Genomic DNA, 21,411 nt, shown 5'->3' with positions numbered 1-21,411 from the left:
TCTCACAAATGAAACTTTAGAATTTTTTATAGTATACAGATTCCTAAAAATATTGCTGACGATAATATGTGGAGTCCCGGTAGGGTTAAGTGAGGTGTAACCTGGCAATCGTGTGCAGTACTGCTGGGAGATGACTAAACTACTGACCCAAAAACATAATGAGGACCAAAATAGCTCCTGAGCACACAGCACTTTGATATTATCTGTTTTACTATCTGCAACAGTCAACAGAGTTAAGTGAAGAAGATGCATGAGGTTTGATGTGGAATCTGATACAAACTTGATTTATGTGGCAAAACCTGTGTCTAAATTAACTGACCTTATCTTCTAATATATATATAGACCTTATATAGTGTCTTCTACTTGTATGTATTTGTATTCAAATTTTCTGTCTCCATTTTAAGACTTTGTACAGAACACTCTCAATTCTTGCAATTTTATCCTAAAAAAAATCATACAAAGTAACATACAAAATATGTAGACTTTAAAAGCCTCATTAATCATGTCGCTGAATTACAAAAGAAAAAAAGGAAAGTTTGAACTGGAATTAGGGTTATTATCCAAACATATTCCCTTTAATAGTAGCCATAGTTTGCAGAGTTAAAACATACAGTAGTGTGTACAGTACACAGGTAGTGAGACCCAGAGTGATGAGGTACAGTAGTGGAAAATCAACTCTAAACACATGATACAGACTGGAAATGTATTAATGAAAATGTAAACTTGGACAAAGCACACACACACTCTGACTTTTTGTGAAATGCAAAAGAAAATCATAAATAATTCTCTGCTTTGATTCTAATCTTAACCTATATAGTGCAAAAAGGGATGGCCAGAAGTAAAGTCTGAGATGTGATGAATGCCAGTGTGACCACAGCTGTACATCCCATTAAACAACACGAGGCTGTAAACCAGTGTCCAATTTTAACCAGAGGAACAACATTGCTTTGGGCAAAAAGACAATTTAGAGACTGCCGGATAAAGTCTGAGATGGAAATTCAGACTTAACGGCAAAACGTAATCATTATAGTCTGTTATGAAGAAGAAGAATGGAAACACATAGAGCACATAAATTTAGTGAAATCAAATCACAAAGATTTAACGATGTTTGTAATTAAGTCATGAAGATGGTGATATGAGATGCTTTGACAAGAGAAATAAATCATTTTGTCAGTTAATGGTCTTGATCAATACGTTCTAGGACAGACATATAGCATGATGAAATTATAATTTTGAGGTAATATGTTATGATCTGTTAAAAAAAAAATCGGCTGCTTGAACAAATCAAATGTTTTCAAATCTAAATTATTCACTGAAAACAAAACAAAAAGCTGTAACTAACAGTCACCAACAGTAATTAAACCTTTAAGTCCGTAATCACACATTGATAGGACGTTTAAATAAACGGCATCATTTCGGGGTTGACTCGCGAAGCTTTAGTGATTTAAATGCAGAAATCTGTACGTTTCCCTTCCCTCACCTCATCTGGGACATCTTGATTGTTCCTCTGATTGTTCATCAGAGTGGAAGCTACCGCGAAGACATCCCACGACAGAACAACATCCCGTGCTTGGTCTTGACTGGAGAAGCAAGCAAGGTTTCAGTGTTTTCTCCATAGTATGTACAGAATGAGCAAGATGAGGCCCGCCGACAGGGCTACAATCACAAACTCGTGGATGAAGAGGACCTTCTCCAGTGTATGGATCCTCTCCTCCATGGCACTGGTGTGGAAGTAGTCGTAGACGCCTGCTCCGATGCTCCACAGAGCCCACACAGCGTCCACCACCAGCGGCATGGTGAAGCAGGCAGGGAGGCTCAGACAGGCCTTGTCAAAGACTGGACATAAGGACATAAGACACAGCGAAACTGCAAATTAACACTAGCACTGCTAAATAAAGACAGACGTGCTGAATGTTTAGATGTGAGCTCATTTATCCTGATCTTAAGAATCAAGCCCTGAAAAAAATAGCCATATGAAAACTGAAACAGAAAAGGTATTTAGTTTTTTTGTATTATGGTGGAGTCAGATTTCTTGCCAGCTCACAAATTCACTGGTGTTTCTCTCTGTGAAAGGACTTTCCATCGACATAATGTTGTCCCTAGACCCTTACCCTTATGTGATATCTATATATATACAAAATCATTGTGTAATGACTAGTTTTAGCAAAAACAAGTTTGACAACATAAGGTAAATGTGATTTTTTTTTAGAAACCATTGCTGCCAGATAAGCTATATAAAATTCATAATAACATTTTAATATGCGTATAATACATAAGTGACAATAAACGTTTTTTTTTTTTTTTTTTTTTATGAAATACAGCCAGACATATTCTATTGGTACATACGCCATAGTAATCTCTGCCTTATGCTCAGGATCTATTATGGACTTCTAAAATGATTTAAAACAGTGTTTAAAACGGACTATGCAGTAAATGGATAAATCTTGCCCATGACATCTTCTGCTAGCAAGCTAACTCCTTAGCTACAGGCTAGCACCCAATAGCGACCTCAGGTTTTTCAGGGAACTGTCTTTACTTACAGCATTAGCTGCCTCTGAAATACACATTGACCGGAAAATATCTCCACGTCAGTCCAAGACAGATACAATCACACCATCTCGTGACATCTGCTTTATATCAGGAAGAGATTGACATCCCATCTGCTGTGAGCCGCACCATCTTTTTTCCGGGTGTGCTCCCTGCTTAGATTTCCCCCCTCTCGCCTCTGACAAGATACTCCAAACTTGATTCTAATAGGCGATTGATTTGAGATGCATTCAAAACATGTATGTAATAAAACATTACCTCGGATATATCTCACTAATTAGTGCCATCTGCAAAGACAATCAGCGGAACACACGGATTGTGTCTTTTAAAGTTTTTGAAGCTGATCCCATAAGATTATGTAGGCATATAGATAAATGGATTCCATTCATAGAAAATACAACAGACGTTTTTAAACGGTGAACTTTTAGATTTACTTTAGTTACTCAATTAATAGTGCAGTGGGCTGAAATTCAGAATGATTTGGAAACTGTGTAAACCTGCATTATTCCGTTTGCGTCGGGTTAAGTTAAATTGGTGTTTTTTTGAATGCAGTCTGGAATCATGCCTACTTATTAATTATTCTAAGCATTGCCAAGTGAAATCGCGCATTCGTATACGTAGTAAAGATGCGTATTTCAAGAAACGTCAAAACGGACGAGTCACATTACCAGGCGCGGTGGCCAAGTGGTAAGGCGTCGGTCTCGTAAACCGAAGATCGCGGGTTCGAACCCCGTCCGTGCCTGCGAATTGGGAAAATGTGAGCAATTTTTACACACTTTTCAAGGTGACACACTTATCAAAGTGGAGATACCCTCACCCATATTTTAAATGTGTTTTATCACGGTTATTTTTGAAGATTAAAGTCGCAAAAACCAGAAAAACATACCAAGGTCAACAAGTTAGACCTCCACAAGAGGGAGCTAAAACAACACAGTAATATTTTGATGGGACTCTTCAGCTTTTCACAGCTGGCCCTGCACATAGTGTGTGCTGTTTTTCATCTGAATTTCATTCATATGAAGCATTTTGTATGAGATCTGAAAGGAATTCCATTAAACTATTCAAAAACATGGATACAAGTAGATGACGAAAAGTGATATTTTGGGATCATATGGTGTTTGGTAATGAATTCTATGTTGTTCCATTTGTATATGTATTCTGTATATTATTATACGGTATTTCATCATTAAAAAGTCCTGCTGTAGAAAATGCTTTTTTTCCAGATATTTCAGGGTTGTGAAGGCATGTTATGGAAAACACAATGCAATATGGTTAAAAAGCAGTTAATGTCACCTCCTTGATTGATGTCCGCTTTTATTGAACAAGAAAAAACACAGTGTAACTTATTGTTATTTCCTGTGAATGTGCAATAACGCTACAGCTCCTGACTGACAACTTCTACATCCCCGTTAATTTTAAGCTCTGTGGTCTCCCAATCAAAAACATTCCCCCTTTCTACTCTCTTCCCAGAGGCCAGGTCTTCAATGGACCTGTCTGTCAGAACGAAGTCCCACATGTTTACGTCGTAGATCTCGCCGACAAAACTCTGTTTGGCGTCAAAATCACCCAGGAAAGAGTCGGGGTCTTGTCCCAGGATGACCTTGCCCCCCGCACGGACAGCGAAACCCTTCCTGTAGATTTTGGTCAAGCTCCTCTTCCCGTCCATGAAGACGGCGGCTGCACCTGATTTGGAATCCCAGGTGAAGCACAGGTGAGTCTCCAGGGCGCCAAGCTCAGGGACTTTGAAAAAAACACCGTCTCCGCTCAAGTAGAAGGACAATCTAAACACACATTTGAGAATGATGCATTAAAATGTGCCATGGTAGCAGTTGTAGATGGATAGATAGATAGATAGATAGATAGATAGATAGATAGATAGATAGATAGATAGATAGATAGATAGATAGATAGATAGATAGATAGATAGATAGATGTGATTGTATATACAGTATCCACATTGTTAGGAGCCGTCATTGATGTACCTTCCGTCCAGCTCACGCCACACATTCAGCTCATCAAAGTCTTGGGTGCGGTAGGCGAAGAGAATGACCTCTCGCTCGCCGCTGAGCTCCGTGGCCACACGCATGCACAGAGTGAATGATGTCAGAGTCAATGGCTTCAAAGGAACCATCTCAACGTAGCTGGTGCTCGTCTCGCTGGGGAATACCAGCGACTTCATGGTAAAGCTCCCTGAGAGACAATGAATGACAGAAGACTTTCAAAGGGTATTCAGCAGTTTCCAAATCTCTGACAACCTTAACGTACATGTAAGGAGCCCATGGTGACCCATGCATACACTGACATGTACATGTGTCACATGTTTTTTTTTGTTGTTGTTTTTTTTACATATATATCTTTTAATTTTAAAAACTGACTTTAATTATTTTTTGTTAAAATTGAAAGTAACCAAAAGTTCTGTACACTGTAACAGGTGACAAAGAAACAAGAAATATTTTTAATGAATACAAAATTCCCGTTCAACAATTCACCAGTCATTTGACTAATCACAACCTTTTATTCGGCTACAAATATGGACACAACAGCCAATCACGCACAAATAGACAGAATGGAAAAGTAGCACAATTACCGGCCATCGCCGTGAATGAGAGGAGGAGGAGAATGGCTGAAAGGTGCATGTTTTCTGAATGAACCTGCAGAAAATTAGACTTTTTAGCCAGACAGTACATTTTTTTGTGCAATTTTAATTTATGCAACATGAATAGTTTTTAAATGGTTGTATAATGATATATAGCATACATACCGTGCAGGAAGGTCCTGCTGAAAACTATCAACGGGGGCTTTATAGCCTGACATGAGTGCCTAGCCCCATTACAACATACATATGTACAGCTCGTCCTTGTTTAGACAAGACAAGTCAGAGTTCAGAGGGCAGACAAATAGTACTGGACTTTAATGTCAACAATGACTCGCGAATTCCCGAAACCTGCTCGAGATTAAAGCTCATAGGCAGCCAAGGGTTGTCCAACAAATTAACTCCTGTGGCTCAAATTGGTTAAAAAAAAAAAAAGAAAAAAAAAAGGTGTTACTGATAAATAAAGCATCTGAGCACACATGCAGACCAGTCAGGGTGTCCACAGTGGCACCTGACCACTGCTGTTCCAATACTCAAAACAGGGCCAGTGGAAAAAGGTGGTGATATTTTATCTTACATCACCTGGGTGGCGGGATGGGTCCAGGTGGACGTTGGAACATTGGAAGTTGCATAGTTCACACCGTGCCCACTCTCTCGGGTGCTGGACATCTTCTCTTTAGTAATACTTTCAAATGTGTGTACGCAGTCCTCATTTGTGTGCTTACTGTATATTTAGGAACTTTTGTTTTATATTATATCTCCAAACACAAAGTAGGAGTCATCAGAACCCTCCAGCACCGAGCACAGACTGTCCCCACTAGACAGGAGGGCAAGGACAAGGAGGGAACACACATTAAGCAAACCCTCAAGACATGTGGATATCCCAACTGGGCCTTCGTCAAAGGCTCAAAAAGATATTCCAGGAAGGACAGGGAAGAGGAGCACAACAAAAGGAAGAACATCACCATCCCCTACATAGCTGGTGTATCAGAGAAACTGAGGAGAATTTTTGGTAAACACCGCATCCCAGTTTATTTCAAACCTGGAAACACACTAAGACAGAAACTGGTCCACCCCAAAGACAAAACACCTAGACATAAACAGAGCAATGTAGTGTACGCGGTTCAGTGTAGCGAGGAATGTACAGACTTGTACATTTGGGAAACAAAACAACCTATCCACAAGCGCATGGCCCAACACTGGAGCGCCAGCTCATCAGGAAACGACTCAGCAGTCCACCTCCACCTGAAGGACAAAGGACACTCCTTTGAGGATAACAACGTTAAAGTCCTGGCCAGAGAGGACAGATGGTTTGAGAGAGGAGTTAAGGAAGCCATCTATGTCAAAGTAGAGAAACCTGTAAACAGAGGAGGTGGACTGAGATTTAATTTACCAACTATTTATAATTGAGTTTTGACTTCTGTCCCCAAGAAGTTTCAACAACATTCACACATTGAGCCTCCAGGCTCCCATGGACAATAGCCTCGTTAGAGCTCTAGTCATAGGATAAGTTAGCCTAGGCTCACAGTTCCCCCCATTCAAGGACAGGTAAGTACCAGCCATTATGGTAATTAGTGACCCCAGTTTCTGGTCAAGCAAGTTCCTGGTGGGTGTTACCCACAGAGTTTATTCCTATTTAAACCTCAATTTCCCACTAGTTTATCAGAACTGAAGAAGCTACTCGGATGAGTGGCGAAACGTCTTCAAGAAATCCTACAAGTCCAGCTGACCTTATTCAACGCTTTTATGGCTTACCATGACCTGGATGACTGAGAACCTTCACAGACATATCTCCAAATGTGCAGACTAATGATAAGAGTCACGCACAAATAGACAGAATAGAAAAGTTGCACAATTATCGGCCATCGCCGTGAATGAGAGGAGGAGGAGAATGACTGAAAGGTGCATGTTTTCTGAATGAACCTGCAGAAAATTAGACTTTTTAACCAGACAGTACATTTTTTTGTGCAATTTTAATTTATGCAACATGAATAGTTTTTAAATGGTTATATAATGATATATAGCATACATACTGTGCAGGAAGGTCCTGCTGAAAACTATCAACGGGGGGTTTTATAGCCTGACAAGAGTGCCTAGCCCCGTTACAACATACTGATATGTACAGCTCCTCCTTCATGCTCATCCATATGATCCATATGATGGTCATGGGTTACATCATGTTAGCTGTTTAGACAAGACAAGTCAGAGTTCAGAGGGCAGACAAATAGTACTGGACTTTAATGTCAATAATGACTCGCGAATTCCCGAAACCTGCTCGAGATTAAAGCTCACGGGCAGCCGAGGGTTGTCCAACAAATTAACTCCTGTGGCTCAAATTGGTTAAAAAAAAGAAAAAAAAAAAGGTGTTACTGATAAATAAAGCATCTGAGCAAATATGCAGACCAGTCAGGGTGTCCACAGTGGCACCTGACCACTGCTGTTCCAATACTCAAAACAGGGCCAGTGGAAAAAGGTGGTGATATTTTATCTTACATCACCTGGGTGGCGGGATGGTTCCAGGTGGACGTTGGAACATTGGAAGTTGCATAGTTCACACCGTGCCCACTCTCTCGGGTGCTGGACATCTTCTCTTTAGTAATACTTTCAAATCTGTGTACGCAGTCCTCATTTGTGTGCTTACTGTATGTTTAGGAACTTTTGTCTTTGTTTATGTCACATTTTAAATTATATCTCCAAATGTGCAGACTAACGATAAGAGTATTGTTGTGCAGACTTGGGCATTTTTTGTTGTTAAATCATGCTGATATAAATTCTACATTTCTATATGTATTGAGTCGTGTGACTTTCATTTTCAAAGTTGGAAAAGAACACAATCCATTACCTCGACGTCCCTCGATGTTCTTTAGCGCCCTCTGTCCAGAAAAAGACCATGTAAAACACACAAAGGTCAACAAGTTAGACCTCCACAAGAGGGAGCTAAAACAACACAGTAATATTTTGATGGGACTCTTCAGCTTTTCACAGCTGGCCCTGCACATAGTGTGTGCTGTTTTTCATCTGAATTTCATTCATATGAAGCATTTTGTATGCGATCTGAAAGGAATTCCATTAAACTATTCAAAAACATGGATACAAGTAGATGACGAAAAGTGATATTTTGGGATCATATGGTGTTTGGTAATGAATTCTATGTTGTTCCATATATGTATTCTGTATATTATTATTATTATTATTATTATTATTATTATTATTATTATTATTATTATTATTATTATTATTATTATTATGCTCACGCCACACATTCAGCTCATCAAAGTCTTGGGTCCGGTAGGCGAAGAGAATGACCTCTCGCTCGCCGCTGAGCTCCGTGGCCACACGCATGCACAGAGTGAATGATGTCAGAGTCAATGGCTTCAAAGGAACCATCTCAACGTAGCTGCTGCTCGTCTCACTGGGGAATACCAGTGTCCTCATGGTAAAGCTCCCTTAGAGACAATGAATGACAGGAGACTTTCAAAGAGTATTCAGCAGTTTCCAAATCTCTGACAACCTTAACGTACATGTAAGGAGCCCATGGTGACCCATGCATACACTGACATGTACAAGTGTCACATGTTTTGTTGTTTTTTTACATATATATCTTTTAATTTTAAAAACTGACTTTAATTATTTTTTGTTAAAATTGAAAGTAACCAAAAGTTCTGTACACTGTAACAGGTGACAAAGAAACAAGAAATATTTGTAATGAATACAAAATTCCCGTTCAACAATTCACCAGTCATTTGACTAATCACAACCTTTTATTCGGCTACAAATATGGACACAACAGCCAATCACACACAAATAGACAGAATGGAAAAGTTGCACAATTACCGGCCATCGCCGTGAATGAGAGGAGGAGGAGAATGGCTGAAAGATGCATGTTTTCTGAATGAACCTGCAGAAAATTAGACTTTTTAACCAGACAGTACATTTTTTTTTGTGCAATTTTAATTTATGTAACATGAATAGTTTTTAAATGGTTATATAATGATATATAGCATACATACCGTGCAGGAAGGTCCTGCTGAAAACTATCAACGGGGGGTTTTATAGCCTGACAAGAGTGCCTAGCCCCGTTACAACATACTGATATGTACAGCTCCTCCTTCATGCTCATCCATATGATCCATGTGATGGTCATGGGTTACATCATGTTAGCTGTTTAGACAAGTCAGAGTTCAGAGGGCAGACAAGTAGTACTGGACTTTAATGTCAATAATGACTCGCGAATTCCCGAAAAGTGCTCGAGATTAAAGCTCACAGGCAGCCAAGGGTTGTCCAACAAATTAACTGCTGTGGCTCAAATTGGTAAAAAAACAAAAAACAAAAAAAGTGGTACTGATAAATAAAAGCATCTGAGCACACATGCAGACCAGTCAGGGTGTCCACAGTGGCACCTGACCACTGCTGTTCCAATACTCAAAACAGGGCCAGTGGAAAAAGGTGGTGATATTTTATCTTACATCACCTGGGTGGCGGGATGGGTCCAGGTGGACATTGGAACATTGGAAGTTGCATAGTTCACACCGTGCCCTCGCTCTCGGGTGCTGGACATCTTCTCTTTAGTAATACTCTCAAATCTGTGTAAGCAGTCCTTATTTGTGTGCTTACTGTATGTTTATGAACTTTTGTCTGTGTTTATGTCACATTTTATATTATATCTCCAAATGTGCAGACTAATGATAGGAGTATTGTTGTACAGACTTGAGCATTTTTTGTTGTTAAATCATGCTGATATGAATTCTACCTTTCTATATGTATTGAGTCGTGTGACTTTCATTTTCAAAGTTGGAAAAGAACACAATCCATTACCTCGATGTTCTTTAGCGCCCTCTGTCGGTCATGTTTTACTGTCACCGACATAACGTACACTAGGACCCAGAGGAGCAGGGCAGCGGGTGGACCGGCTAAACATGGCGGACCAAAACAAGTCAGGCAGCGTAGGGAACTTCTACAGCGAAATATTAAGGTGAGTGTTTCCATCGTCGCAGAAATCAGCATGTTTATTAACGGGGTATCAATATCGTCTCTGCCCTTTTCTCCCTCAGTGGATGTTTAGTCATACTTTTACTGCTGCCAGAACTGCAAGTTTGTTGCCTTGTGCACATGGGTTCATTTAGAGCTAACTGCGCCCTAACGTTTGGAGCTGTGATGCAGGGAGAAGGGAAATATTGCCATTAAAGATATCGGAGGCTGCTCTATAGTCTTAGTGTTGGTTATTCTCAGGAGCGCGACGTGTACAGAAATATTACACGTAGATTTTTTTATGGGAAGTTGTCAATTTGCATTTGATTCTCTGTCGCCCCCTGTTGAGTGTTTTGATTAACAACAGCATTAGAAGAGAAGTAGAACCAATAGTATGAGTTAGCTCGAATAAATTAAGTATGAAATCAATCTACCGTCTTCTTAGTTAGAAGTTTAGTTGGAATTGTTTGTGCCAGTGCTTTCAGCTTTAGTGCACTGTAATTGCGACTTTGCAAGTCGATCAATCACCCGTCTGCAACTGTCTCAGATCCCAGTCAAGTCCAATCTTGAGTTTTCAGTCTCTGTGCGCCATGTATCGGGAACAAACCTCTTGAAAATCTTCTCCTGGCTTTCTTCGTTCGTTTCAACACAGTCCAATCACATACCTTTATAAATTATACAAACCTCAAAAGTTGTACGTTGTTTTTTTTTCTGTGTGTTTAGTGGCAGACTTACAGCTCTGATCACACGGCCTCAGCTCTAAGCAGCTTCCTGGAAAACAAGTGATGACTTTGTGTCTTTCGTAAGCAAGCGTCTCTCTTTATCACCGCAGTCCGTCCGAGCTGTTCGCAGCCCGGTCGAGGAGCCACAAGATCCCAGTCAGGGGTCAGAAGGACTTCTTCCCCGACGACTCAGACGAGCAACGGCAGCGACTTGAGCAGAGTCTGAATGAACACTGGAGCCTCGTATCAGAGGAGAGAGTGGAGAGGCTGTGAGTATTTAGCAGTGTCTGTGAGTATTTTTTGCTTTGGGGCCTGGTTGATGATCTAGATATTGTGTGTTCTTCTTCCTGCAGAGGAAACCTGGTGAAGGCCACATGGGTTCCAGGCGATCGTGTTGTGGAGCTTCAGTCTCCGGCTGTGAGTCCCGTCACCGCACACTCTGCCTCTTCTATTGCTTCTGCATGTTTGCCACGTTTTTTTCTCTTCGTCACAGGGAAAGTTCTGGCACACGATGGGCTATTCTGCAAACGGAAAGCAGTATCTCCTCCCCGAAGAGGCTCTGTACCTGATGGAGTGTGTGAGTGGCAGATAAAACCCGTTGGTTCGCCAGTTTGATTTAGCCCCGTTGCGTGATCTGAACCTGTGACTTCTCTTTATGCGTGAACAGGGAAGCGTGCAGGTGTTTTATGAGGACCTGCCGCTGTCCATCCAGGACGGCTATGAGAAATTTTTGTCCCCGGACGCAGTGAGCCTCCAGCAGTATCAGGTGCAAACATTAATTACTGCCAGTGTGTGTTCAGAGCGCGCTGTCGTACTGGTCTGACGAGTCTTTTTCATCGCAAAGGTGTTCGGGCACTTGAAGAGGCTCGGCTATGTGGTGCACAGATTTGATTCCAGGTAACAGAGCTTTAGTGGCAGGACTGGAAAGACAGCTGAGTGGAAATGGAAGTGAATGTAGACGACGTGGCTTCTGAAAGATCTGTTAAGCCTTTGTGCCAGTTTGCGGTTTTGTGTTGGTGCTCTTACAGTTCCGAGCCGTCGTCCTACGTGAGGCAGCTGAACCTCCCTCAGCCACGTGACAAAGCGGCGAGACAGCTGAAGAGGAAACGCAGCGGCAGCCCAACATGCAGGCGAGCAGAGGCCGTGCACCGCACTGTTTCACTATGATGCATCAGGGTGTTTTATTCTCCGGTCGTTGATCTGTAAAGACAGAACATTGTTTATTTTTCATCATATAGCACGAACAAATAGACAGTATTGGCATGAACAGATGACTGAGGCGAGGCTTTTTGCCATCGGTCAGTGCAGACGACCTGTAAACACCGTTTGTTATTCCCGCAGTCACCCTGAAGCCCGAGAACAATCCACCGCTGAGAAAGTGGAGGAGGATAAATGCAGCCGTCAAGGTGAAGATGAAAAACCTCCTGAGTCACACCTGGCGGCCTCTGCGGAGACTCCAGAGGTCCAGACCGCCACCGCGACTCCAGGGACCAAAAGCGAGGGCAGGACCTGGTGGGTGACGGACGCTCCTGTGGGTTCGGACACGCCATCGGGTCGCCGCTCCACCTCCGGCTCCTCGCGCTGGGACTTCGGCAGCATCTCGTTCCCCGACCTCGGCTCCAGCGACCGCCTCCCCAGCCGCCTGGCCCCTCCAGACCCCTCTCTGCTGCCCGCGGACGTAACCGCGGGCGCGTGCGACTTTGCCCCCTGGAGGCGGAAAATCAACCTGCGGAAGGTGAAGATGTCGGCAAAGGAAGAGAAGAGGGAGGAGGAGAAACGCCGGCGGAAGCGGGATGTCAACAGAGACAGAGAGGTTTGTAGCAGCGGAAAGACCTATTTTCGGGGCACGATACAGCGTGGGGCACATCACATTCTGTGTTCCCTCAAGGTTCGACGGTGCAGGAACTGGGCGGAGTATCAGGAGCTCCTGGAGAGGCGGCAGGGGAGGCGCAGGGGCCGACCAGCTCACCTGTGGAACCGGGAAGTCACTCCTTTACACGACCCAATGCAAACAATCCCCACTGGTGAGATCAGGTCACTGTGAAGTCAGTTCAGAGTTTATGCTATGTTTTATAAAGGACTAGTATCTGATTTGGTACTAAATGAATGATATTTGTTTTTTATTCCAGCGGAGCTGCTGGATAAAATCAGCGTGATTAAACCGACACATTTGCTGGAGGGAGCGTCCAGGTATCACTCTTTCTTATTAAAACTAAGTCTCGCCTCAAACAAGTTCGCGGACGACTCCGATGTTATTGCTTCCATTTTCTGTGATTCACTGGCCATTACCTGCGCCTGACATGCCTCCAAATTGATGTTGTAAAGTCTGATAGGGTTTTATTTGCGCTGCCGTGGAGATTAACTGTAACTCGGTTATAAACGCAGAGTTTATGGACACCTTTAGACATCGCGGTGGAAGATAAATATTTTTCTACGGATGAGAATTTGACTGAAAGGGAAACTCAGAAACAACTCTCTGCGTTGACGCCACTGATCAAGCTCAGTGTGGCGTCTTTGGTCGTTGCCGACACTTAGGCAGACAACTAGCAACCTGTGAGCACACCCGTCTGCTACTCAGAGTAGTCGTACCCTTAGTTATGCATGATTTTATGCTTTGATATAAAAAAAAAAAAACACACGGGTTATATATAAATTATCTTCAGCACAGTGGTCATGAATGGAAAAATAAATAGTATATATATATATATATCATTTTAGTGTAGTCTATTTCAAACATGAAAGCAAACTATATAATCATACAGGAATGGACATAATGATTATAAATAACAAGTAAATATAAACTAAATTTTCACATGTCCGAAAAGGAGTAGGAGGACGTATAGACTTATTTTATCCCACCCCTTCTTAATAGATCAGTAATATATGTAGTTATGGAGACTAATACTGCTTTTGTACCAGGCTCTAAATGTGCATTTAAACAAATCTTAATTTTTTTGGGGGGGGGGGATAAAAAAAATACAAGAAAAATGACTAATCACCCAAAGGTTTTGCGGTACCCCGGCCGACCCCCTGTTGAAGACCTATGTAGTAGAGTATGATTTGGGTTTGTCTTTGTCGTTTTCCCTTTTATAGTTAACAGACTTAAGGTGGAGGTGTTTTTTTGTTGTTTGTTTTTTATCAGTGGAAAAAAACATAGTCATGCAGCTTCGCCTGATTCGATGACTCAGTCCCCTGTAAAGGCAATTCAATCAGAATTTGGACTCCGTGTGACCCGAGCCCATCTCTGGGCTGTCACAGGTTATGATCTTTAATTTACAAACCACAAAGACTCCGAGACAAAGGGCCGGCGTGCTGAGGCGCTGCCATTTGTCACTGACCGGGCCAGGCTGAAGCGCTGTCCTCTGATGGACAGCCTCCCATTCAGGAGGTATTGACGACCCTGTGCTTTCCCCGCTCAGGTTAAAAGGTTCGGATGAGTGGAGGATTTGTTTCAATGTTTACCAGCCTGACACGGTGGCCGACTTCAAGAAGAGCAGCCCGGGGAAACCGTACTCCCGCATGTGTGTGTGCAGGTAAAGCAATCACGCAAACGCACTGCACACAGCGGCGCGTTTACTCAAGGTTGACTTACAGGAAGACGGACACCCGCTGAATCGACGCTTTGTCTCGTCTGCCTTTGTGTCACTGCGACGGGGCCGAGATTAAATAATTATTAAAGGCTCGTCGCAGCGAGCGCGTCGTCAGCTCGTGGTGAACTTTCAGCCCTGTGCTCTGATTTCAGCTTCGACGGCCCCGTGCCTGACCTGCGAGCCATGAAGCAGCTGGCCTTCCAGAGCGGAGATGTCCCGGTGGTGTTTGCCGTGGTGGACTACGGAGACATATCCTTCTACACCTTCAAAGACTTCCAGCTGCCCACTGACGTTTACCCCTGAGGAACGCGCGTCCTGCACTTCTCGGATTTATTGCCAAAGTTGCGATTGTGATCTGTCTTAATTACGGTTTTGTCACAGGAATTGTTGGGAGGACGGACGATTGTTAATATTATTATCGTCAGTATCGTGATTTTCATATAAACGAGACGTGACAGCTGCTGCGGCAAACTGTTGACACATTCAGAGGCTTTGTATCAAAATGAATCACAGAATAAAAAATACTGCGAGAAAAAAAATGTTCTGCCTAATTATATTTTGTATTTAACAATGTATGCTCTCATTTTCATTTACAGCTCTCAGTATCATCACATTCTCTTCAATATATATATATATACATATATACATACACACACTAATCAGCCACAACATTAAAACCACTGACAGGAGAAGTAAATATCATTCACCTTCTTGTGACAATTCGAATGTTCTGCTGGGAAACCTTTGCACCTTGACTTTATGTGGATGCTACTTAGACATGTACCTCCCATCTAGACCAGACCGGGCACCCCTACCCCCATAGCAATGACACTCGTTGTTGACAGCAGCCCCGACACAGACACATACACACAAAGTGGTTTAGGAACAACTTGGAGGCACAGAGGAGACCTACATAATATCAGGAAGGTGGTTATAATGTTATGCCTGATTGGGGTTACGCGTTATCTTTAAGGTTATATGCACAATTACAGGAGAGGCTATAATCAAGGTTTTTTTATAGATTAAGCTCAGCTGCTCATTACAGCCTCAACTGATGCAGGGCCGGTTTTTGTTGAGCTTTTGTAACTGACTGAAAACCTTCCCCACTTGATGTCACACCGTGGTCTCCTCGCGTTGCCTGTTTGCTTTAGCTGCAGGGCGACAATAGAAGCGTACGGAGAGCCTGAATTATGTCACCTGCCGACTGAACCCGGGGACGAATAGACGGCCCCATTAAGTAGATGTATTGACAGCATTGTTCTTTTTGTGAAAGCAGCTTCTCCGTTTAAAAGGGCTGCCTCAGACTGAGCTGCAGGCAAACGGGCCATGGCAGCTCCGCGGATCCTGGCCTTTCTTGCTCTGATTGGTGAGTTTTAACCTTGATGATGTGATTTCAGATGGCGCGTTTCCCCGCTCAGTGCGGCCTAAACGTCTCCTTCCTGGCAGGAGTCGCCTGCGGTCAGACTTCCGACTGCTCCTACTACAGTCTGCTGAGCCACTTCAACCTGACGACAACCGATGCACTTCTACAAATCATGCGGCCGGTGAAAAACTGGAACACCACCACGCCCGTCTATTTGGACATGGTTATGTATGGGATTTTAGAAGTGGTAAGGTTCCCTGTTGTGTCAGGCAGCCGTGCACGTATTGACTTGTGCCGTGGTGTCGATCAGTGAGGTGGCCTTTTCTACATCCGCTCGAGTCTCCGAATTAAATATTCTACCTTGTATGGGACAACTGGTTGTCAATCGTGCCCCCGATTTAAACAGAAGACATGCTCAGCGGGGAGGAATTATGCTTAAGGAAGTCACCAAACCACTTAAAGAATAATAAAGTTATTTTAAAATGCCTGAAACATGGGAGACGCCAATGATGGAAAGGAAACAGTAAATTTACTTTAGCCAGTATTTTAATTGAATTGCCCTTTCTCTTTAACTGTTTATGGCTTCTACTACGGTATTTAAATGCTCCTCACAGACAGAGTGGTATGTTTGGTATGTACTCCTACTTAAGTAAATTTGGTATTACTTTATTTAATACTGGGAAAATATAGTAGATACTTACTTAAACGTTTTTTACATTTTAAATTGTAATACATCTGAGTGCCTTTTCCACCAGTGGAACAGCTGAAATCAGATCTGCCACTACCTGAATGACAAAATGTTTAAAATAAACATAATATTTAGTATGGATCACGTGTCTTAAATCAGAAAATAACACAGACAATAAAAACAGGTCAGTATCACATTAAAACATGATAACTTGTTATAATTACTTGCGATATCCTATTCTTTGGTGAAAGTCATACATTTCAGTATGACAACAAGTTATCATGTAATAATATAATGTGATAGTAGTTTATTACGTTTTGCCATGATAACTTTTAATATACAACTCGATAATCGCGTTATAATGTAAAACATATTAAGTTTTTATCTGAAACTCATCTTTTATTTTTTCTGGCGTGGCAGCAATGTGCTACAAGCAGGGCTCAATAATTTAACAATGAAAGGGCACGTTCTGTTGATACTATAATAACACTTGAAGTACACTTTGTTAAAAAATGTCTCTCATGAAAAGCTCAGTAACCAGGACGGCACTCGTGGAGCGACATGTTTCGTTCGCCTCTGTTAATTAAGGCAGCAAAACCTCAGAGATATCTCGTACCCCAAGCTGTCTGTCCTTGTTTGTCCCTTAATACTTACATGCTATTATGTTTGTCCGCAGAATGAGAAATCTCAAACAGTCACAAGTCACATCTGGGTGCACATGGTAAGACGTGATGTTCAGGTGGCACGTTCAGATTGCCCAGCCCGTACTTGTACTGTTAAAGCCCTGCTTCTCCCTTTCCCAGCAATGGACCAACGAGTTCCTGAATTGGAATTCTTCAGACTTTTGTGGGATAAACATGCTGACCATTCCCAAATCGAAGCTCTGGGTCCCTGACATTGTCATCCAGGAGGAGTATGTTTGTTAAAGGACTGCAGCTTGCCCGTCACTCGTGGCGGAGTCTGGTGGAATCTAGTGGAAGCAGGTCTTTGAAAAGTAGCCGAATGGTTACTGAAAGTAACAAAAAGATAAAAGTTCTGAAATCAAGACTTAAATGTGCACTTCGTACACCAGATGTCTGCTAGAAAATGATAACATGGAATTATTTAAATGGTAGAACAAACCTTGAAAAGGAGGAGAAAATAATGCACATTTGCATACAGTTCAGTGCTAAGTTATAATTCTGTTCTGTGTGAACTATACTGATAAACGTCTGTATATCTCTGTGACCAGTTTCTGACAAGACAACTCCACAAATCCCCTTTTCTCCACTCTCCTCTTGTCTCGTCAGTGTCTCTGATAGTGGCACCATTCGGACGGGTCCTCTCCTCACCTTGTTACCCAGTGGCCTGGTGATGCAAATGATACGGCAGAAACTGACCTACACCTGCCAGTTCATCCTCAACTTGTTCCCCTTCGATGAGCAAAGTTGCAACATCACATTTTCGTCCATGAGCACTGACTGTAAGTTATTTGCTGCAGTGTTTTTATTCATCAAGGCTATTATTCATCCATCGATCATTTGACAATTTTTTCTTATCATCTGCACAGCAACGGGTATAAAACTAGATCCCATCAGCAGTGACAGGGAGCTCACTTTTCTCTCTGAGCTCTTCATGATCACACAGGGAGAGTGGACACTCAAAAAAATTGAACTCAAAAACTCTCTTCATAATAGGAGTGCAGTCAGCACACTCATATACGAGGTAGGACGATATTTGCAATGAAATTCAGAGAAATCTCCAGGTCTGTGTGTCTCTAATGAGTCCGTTTTTACAGATCACCATCAAGAGGCGGTCAATGCTCTATGTGGTAAATTTAATCGTGCCCCTGTTCTACCTGCTGGTCCTGGATTTGGCGTCCTTCTTCATCAGCGAGGCCAGAGGAGAAAAGCTCAGCTTCAAAGTGACAATCCTCCTGTCCATCTCCGTCTTGCTGCTGATTCTGCAGGACATGCTGCCATCCACTGAAGACCACCTGCCAATGATCGGTGAGTGTCCAGCATCCCCTCGATTGGTTTCGGCGGCATCAAACTGACCCCGAGCGTCTCTGCGCTTTCGTTCTAGCCAAGTACTTCGTTGCAGTCTTCGCTATGGTGGGGCTAAGCGTCCTGGAGGCCATGATGGTGGGCTTCTTGATGGAACTTGATGATTTTTGCGCTCGCAAAGATCAAAGCTCTGAGAGTGACCAAGTGGACATTCAGCTGGATGATGTCACTCACAAAGGTACGGCTCCTTGTAGTGAGTACTTTATCGTTATGATGCACGTTCACAGCTCGTGCCAATAAAATTCCAAACCACATCACTCACATTTATTCATGGCACTAAACTAGAGTTTCCATCCATCCATCCATCCCTTTGTGTCATCTTATCCAGAGTCAGGACACAATGGTAGCTTTCTAAGCAAGGCATTGCAGACGTCCCTCTCCTTAACAGTACTTTCCATATCCGCGTGAAGTTTCCCGGGCTTCATGAGACATGTAATCCCTCTGGTTCTACCCCAGGATCTACCCCATGCCCAGTAAACTTAAAACTTTGCCCTGCAGTACGTGGTACGTGTCCATGTCTGGCTCTATTTCACCATCGCTCATGAACAACACCTTGAGATACTTGACCTCCTTCACTTTAAACAGACAGTAAGCCACAGTGCCACAGACCATCCCATGGTGGGCTGAGCGTCACGATCTCGTGAAGCCAACAGGACCACATCGTCTGCAAAAACCAGAGCCGTGATACAGATTCATGAACTGCACGCCCACGTCTACCTGTGCCTTGAAATTCTGTCCATGAATACATTTGTTTTTTGTTTTTTTTTTTTGGTCTAGCTTTTTTCACTGCCTGCTGCAGCTGGAAACAGATTTAGAAACATTGTCTATATACACTGATCAGGCATAACATTAGGACTACCTGCCTTATATTGTGCAGGTCTCCCCTTGTGCCTCCAAAACATTGTGACTCACCGTAGAATGGACATGGGTCTTCTGAGGGTGTCCTGCGGTGTCTAGAAACGCAGTGTCGTTAGTGTGGGCCTTTTGTTCCCTTGACCAGAGGGGAGGGGACTCTCTGGATCACCCACAGATAATTGATCAGTTTAGGATCTAGTGAATTTGGAGGCCAGGTCAACACCATGTGCTGTTCTTCATGTTTTTGTGAGTTGTTCCTAAAGCTTTTTTGTGTGTGTGTGTCTGTGTCAGATTGCATCCTGCTGGGTTAGGCTTAGGGTTAATGTCATTGCTGTGGGATGTAGGTGGGTGGTACATGTCTAAGTAACATCCACATGAATGCCATTTCCAACAGTTTCCTAGCAGAACATTCCATTATGACAATATCGTCAGTGTTCTATTCACTTCTCCTGTGATCAGTGTCTGTCTCCTTAGCTTCAAAATGCTCCCCTTTGTTCACCAGCTAGTCGAAAGTCCAGTTTCCACTATAGAAGTGGACAGGTGGGTCGCTGCAGCTCTGTCTGCTGGATTAACTCATCTGTTTCCCCCTTGCAGAGCCTGCTAGACCTGGAGAGGAAGTCCAGGTGAAACCAGAGAAGAGTTGCCTTCCTCCGCATTGGCCCAGTGAATATGACCTGCTGAGACTCACCCTGGACGAAGTGAAGGCGGCTCGACTGGAAGCTGCAAGACAGAACAAAGGCAACAAGAAGAGTGGAGGTTACAGGCGAGCGGCCACAGTCCTTGACACAGTGTTCTTTGTCTTTTATTGTTTGACTGTTGTCCTTTTTCTGATATACATGTACGTAGCGTGGCTTCAGAAGGTACACTAGATGTTGTGTGTGTGTGTGTATAGCGTGTCAGTGCATGACGCTGTTTTTAAGACGGAAGCATTAACATTTATGGATGTGTCTGCCGCAGCTTTGTCCTCTGAACAATTATACCGATGTAGCTTGTTAAAAATACTCTGCATAGGAAGTACATAAATCATGTATTTTAGTTAGTAGAGGAAAGTTGAGCAAAAATAAAACAAATTTTTGTATTTGCAACATCTTAAAATGCAGCTGACATTAAGGATAAATCCACAACTTGATGAAGAAAGGGACGCATGAATAAATACAAGACTGCATATTTATATCTATTATGTTATAAATAATATTAATATACTCATGTCAATGTTTATTTTTAACAAATCTTTGCTCATTTACTGATGTGTTCGTCAAACCTATTTCATTTGTTAGAATTTTTCTGTATTTGTTTGGTAGCTGTTATATTGTATTGTCAAAAATATCATCTCCCGCTCAGTTAATCCAATATACCAGATAAGTATGGGCTGGTAAATTCTGTGCACCTGACTAAATAAATGCCAATAACCTTGTGCTTCGATAAAACTAGTAAATGAATAGATGAAAGAGTTTTGTTACAGTATAATTTCTTTTTCTTCCTCTTACCAGATCTGCACTGAACACTTAAAATAGATTTTGCCTCCCACTGGAAAATCTAATAACGTTAAATTTGACTTTTAGTAAATGTGGGTGTATTTATTAGTAGTTTGTCTATATATCTGCGTGGAAACTGAGGATACTAATCCCATGCTGTTGTGCATATTATAGTGTTATATGCTTTTATAGAATGAAAAATTAAATAAAAGAGAAAAACCGGCCTGGCTGAAAATGTCAGTTGTTGTTCTGATTCTGCTTCATCTATACAAATCTATACAAAGACTAATGGTTTGTCATCTTAGAGCTTCCCAGAGTCTCTCTGTCTGAATCCTGCATTTATTACACGTACGACCATAAAACAAGAAAATGTTTTACATTATGTTATCAGCACCCACAGAAGAACAGGTGTGCAGTCATATGACATCTACACGTGTCATGTGACAGGGCGTCGTTTTCACAACTCCGCCAAATTCGGAACATGTTGAGAATTATGAAGATTTTCACCAATATGCAGTCATGTAATGCAGAATACACTTAAAGCCATGGTTAGTATTGTTAGATG

General features: G+C 42.3%; 3 protein-coding genes and 1 non-coding gene across 5 annotated transcripts; 3 read left to right on the top strand and 1 right to left on the bottom strand.

The window, feature by feature from the left end:
- The first annotated feature begins 3,217 nt into the window (after nucleotides 1–3,217).
- Nucleotides 3,218–3,289, top strand: trnat-cgu. The gene has a single exon. It is a non-coding gene; the product is annotated as a tRNA-Thr (tRNA).
- A 554-nt stretch (nucleotides 3,290–3,843) lies between these two features.
- LOC124997430 (pentraxin fusion protein-like) lies at nucleotides 3,844–9,049 on the bottom strand. 2 transcript variants are annotated; one of them, XM_047571114.1, is made up of 4 exons: nucleotides 5,309–5,387; nucleotides 5,135–5,198; nucleotides 4,530–4,737; nucleotides 3,844–4,328 (listed from the first exon to the last, which is right to left on the bottom strand). In XM_047571114.1, exons 2-4 carry the CDS (start codon nucleotides 5,181–5,183, stop codon nucleotides 3,923–3,925), a joined length of 663 nt encoding a protein of 220 aa, XP_047427070.1. In that variant the 5' UTR covers nucleotides 5,184–5,198; nucleotides 5,309–5,387; the 3' UTR covers nucleotides 3,844–3,922. The 2 variants fall into 2 exon arrangements, with proteins under 2 accessions (XP_047427070.1, XP_047427069.1); XM_047571113.1 differs by lacking the exons at nucleotides 5,135–5,198; nucleotides 5,309–5,387 and adding an exon at nucleotides 8,975–9,049.
- A 415-nt stretch (nucleotides 9,050–9,464) lies between these two features.
- Nucleotides 9,465–14,959, top strand: tsen54 (TSEN54 tRNA splicing endonuclease subunit). Its single transcript, XM_047571112.1, has 12 exons — nucleotides 9,465–10,112; nucleotides 10,941–11,099; nucleotides 11,184–11,247; nucleotides 11,324–11,407; nucleotides 11,498–11,596; nucleotides 11,675–11,727; nucleotides 11,859–11,960; nucleotides 12,172–12,643; nucleotides 12,719–12,854; nucleotides 12,960–13,020; nucleotides 14,250–14,363; nucleotides 14,573–14,959. The coding sequence occupies exons 1-12, from the start codon at nucleotides 10,057–10,059 to the stop codon at nucleotides 14,721–14,723; spliced, it is 1,551 nt and encodes a 516-aa protein (XP_047427068.1). The 5' UTR covers nucleotides 9,465–10,056; the 3' UTR covers nucleotides 14,724–14,959.
- Nucleotides 14,960–15,630: 671 nt separating this feature from the next.
- LOC124998052 (5-hydroxytryptamine receptor 3A-like) lies at nucleotides 15,631–21,069 on the top strand. Its single transcript, XM_047572179.1, has 9 exons — nucleotides 15,631–15,786; nucleotides 15,867–16,030; nucleotides 17,148–17,192; nucleotides 17,275–17,384; nucleotides 17,761–17,933; nucleotides 18,021–18,175; nucleotides 18,249–18,459; nucleotides 18,536–18,694; nucleotides 19,966–21,069. The coding sequence occupies exons 1-9, from the start codon at nucleotides 15,747–15,749 to the stop codon at nucleotides 20,238–20,240; spliced, it is 1,332 nt and encodes a 443-aa protein (XP_047428135.1). The 5' UTR covers nucleotides 15,631–15,746; the 3' UTR covers nucleotides 20,241–21,069.
- Nucleotides 21,070–21,411: the final 342 nt, after the last annotated feature.

The sequence above is a fragment of the Mugil cephalus genome, chromosome 20, assembly GCF_022458985.1.
Source record: "Mugil cephalus isolate CIBA_MC_2020 chromosome 20, CIBA_Mcephalus_1.1, whole genome shotgun sequence".
In the NCBI taxonomy this organism is placed as follows: Eukaryota; Metazoa; Chordata; class Actinopteri; order Mugiliformes; family Mugilidae; genus Mugil; species Mugil cephalus.
This window is presented reverse-complemented; position numbering and strand designations above follow the sequence as displayed.

Bases quoted from the DNA above. Each gene is read 5' to 3' on its own strand.
- LOC124997430 (XM_047571113.1), bottom strand. From the start codon at position 9,023: ATGCATCTTTCAGCCATTCTCCTCCTCCTCTCATTCACGGCGATGGCC. The intron at 4,738-8,974 runs GTAATTGTGCAA...ATTGTCTCTCAG, and splicing joins CTCATTCACGGCGATGGCCG to GGAGCTTTACCATGAAGTCG. The intron at 4,329-4,529 runs GTACATCAATGA...ATGTGTGTTTAG, and splicing joins TGGCGTGAGCTGGACGGAAG to ATTGTCCTTCTACTTGAGCG.
- tsen54 (XM_047571112.1), top strand. From the start codon at position 10,057: ATGGCGGACCAAAACAAGTCAGGCAGCGTAGGGAACTTCTACAGCGAA. The intron at 10,113-10,940 runs GTGAGTGTTTCC...TTATCACCGCAG, and splicing joins TTCTACAGCGAAATATTAAG to TCCGTCCGAGCTGTTCGCAG. The intron at 11,248-11,323 runs GTGAGTCCCGTC...TCTTCGTCACAG, and splicing joins TGGAGCTTCAGTCTCCGGCT to GGAAAGTTCTGGCACACGAT.
- LOC124998052 (XM_047572179.1), top strand. From the start codon at position 15,747: ATGGCAGCTCCGCGGATCCTGGCCTTTCTTGCTCTGATTG. The intron at 17,193-17,274 runs GTAAGACGTGAT...TCCCTTTCCCAG, and splicing joins GTCACATCTGGGTGCACATG to CAATGGACCAACGAGTTCCT. The intron at 18,695-19,965 runs GTACGGCTCCTT...TCCCCCTTGCAG, and splicing joins GGATGATGTCACTCACAAAG to AGCCTGCTAGACCTGGAGAG.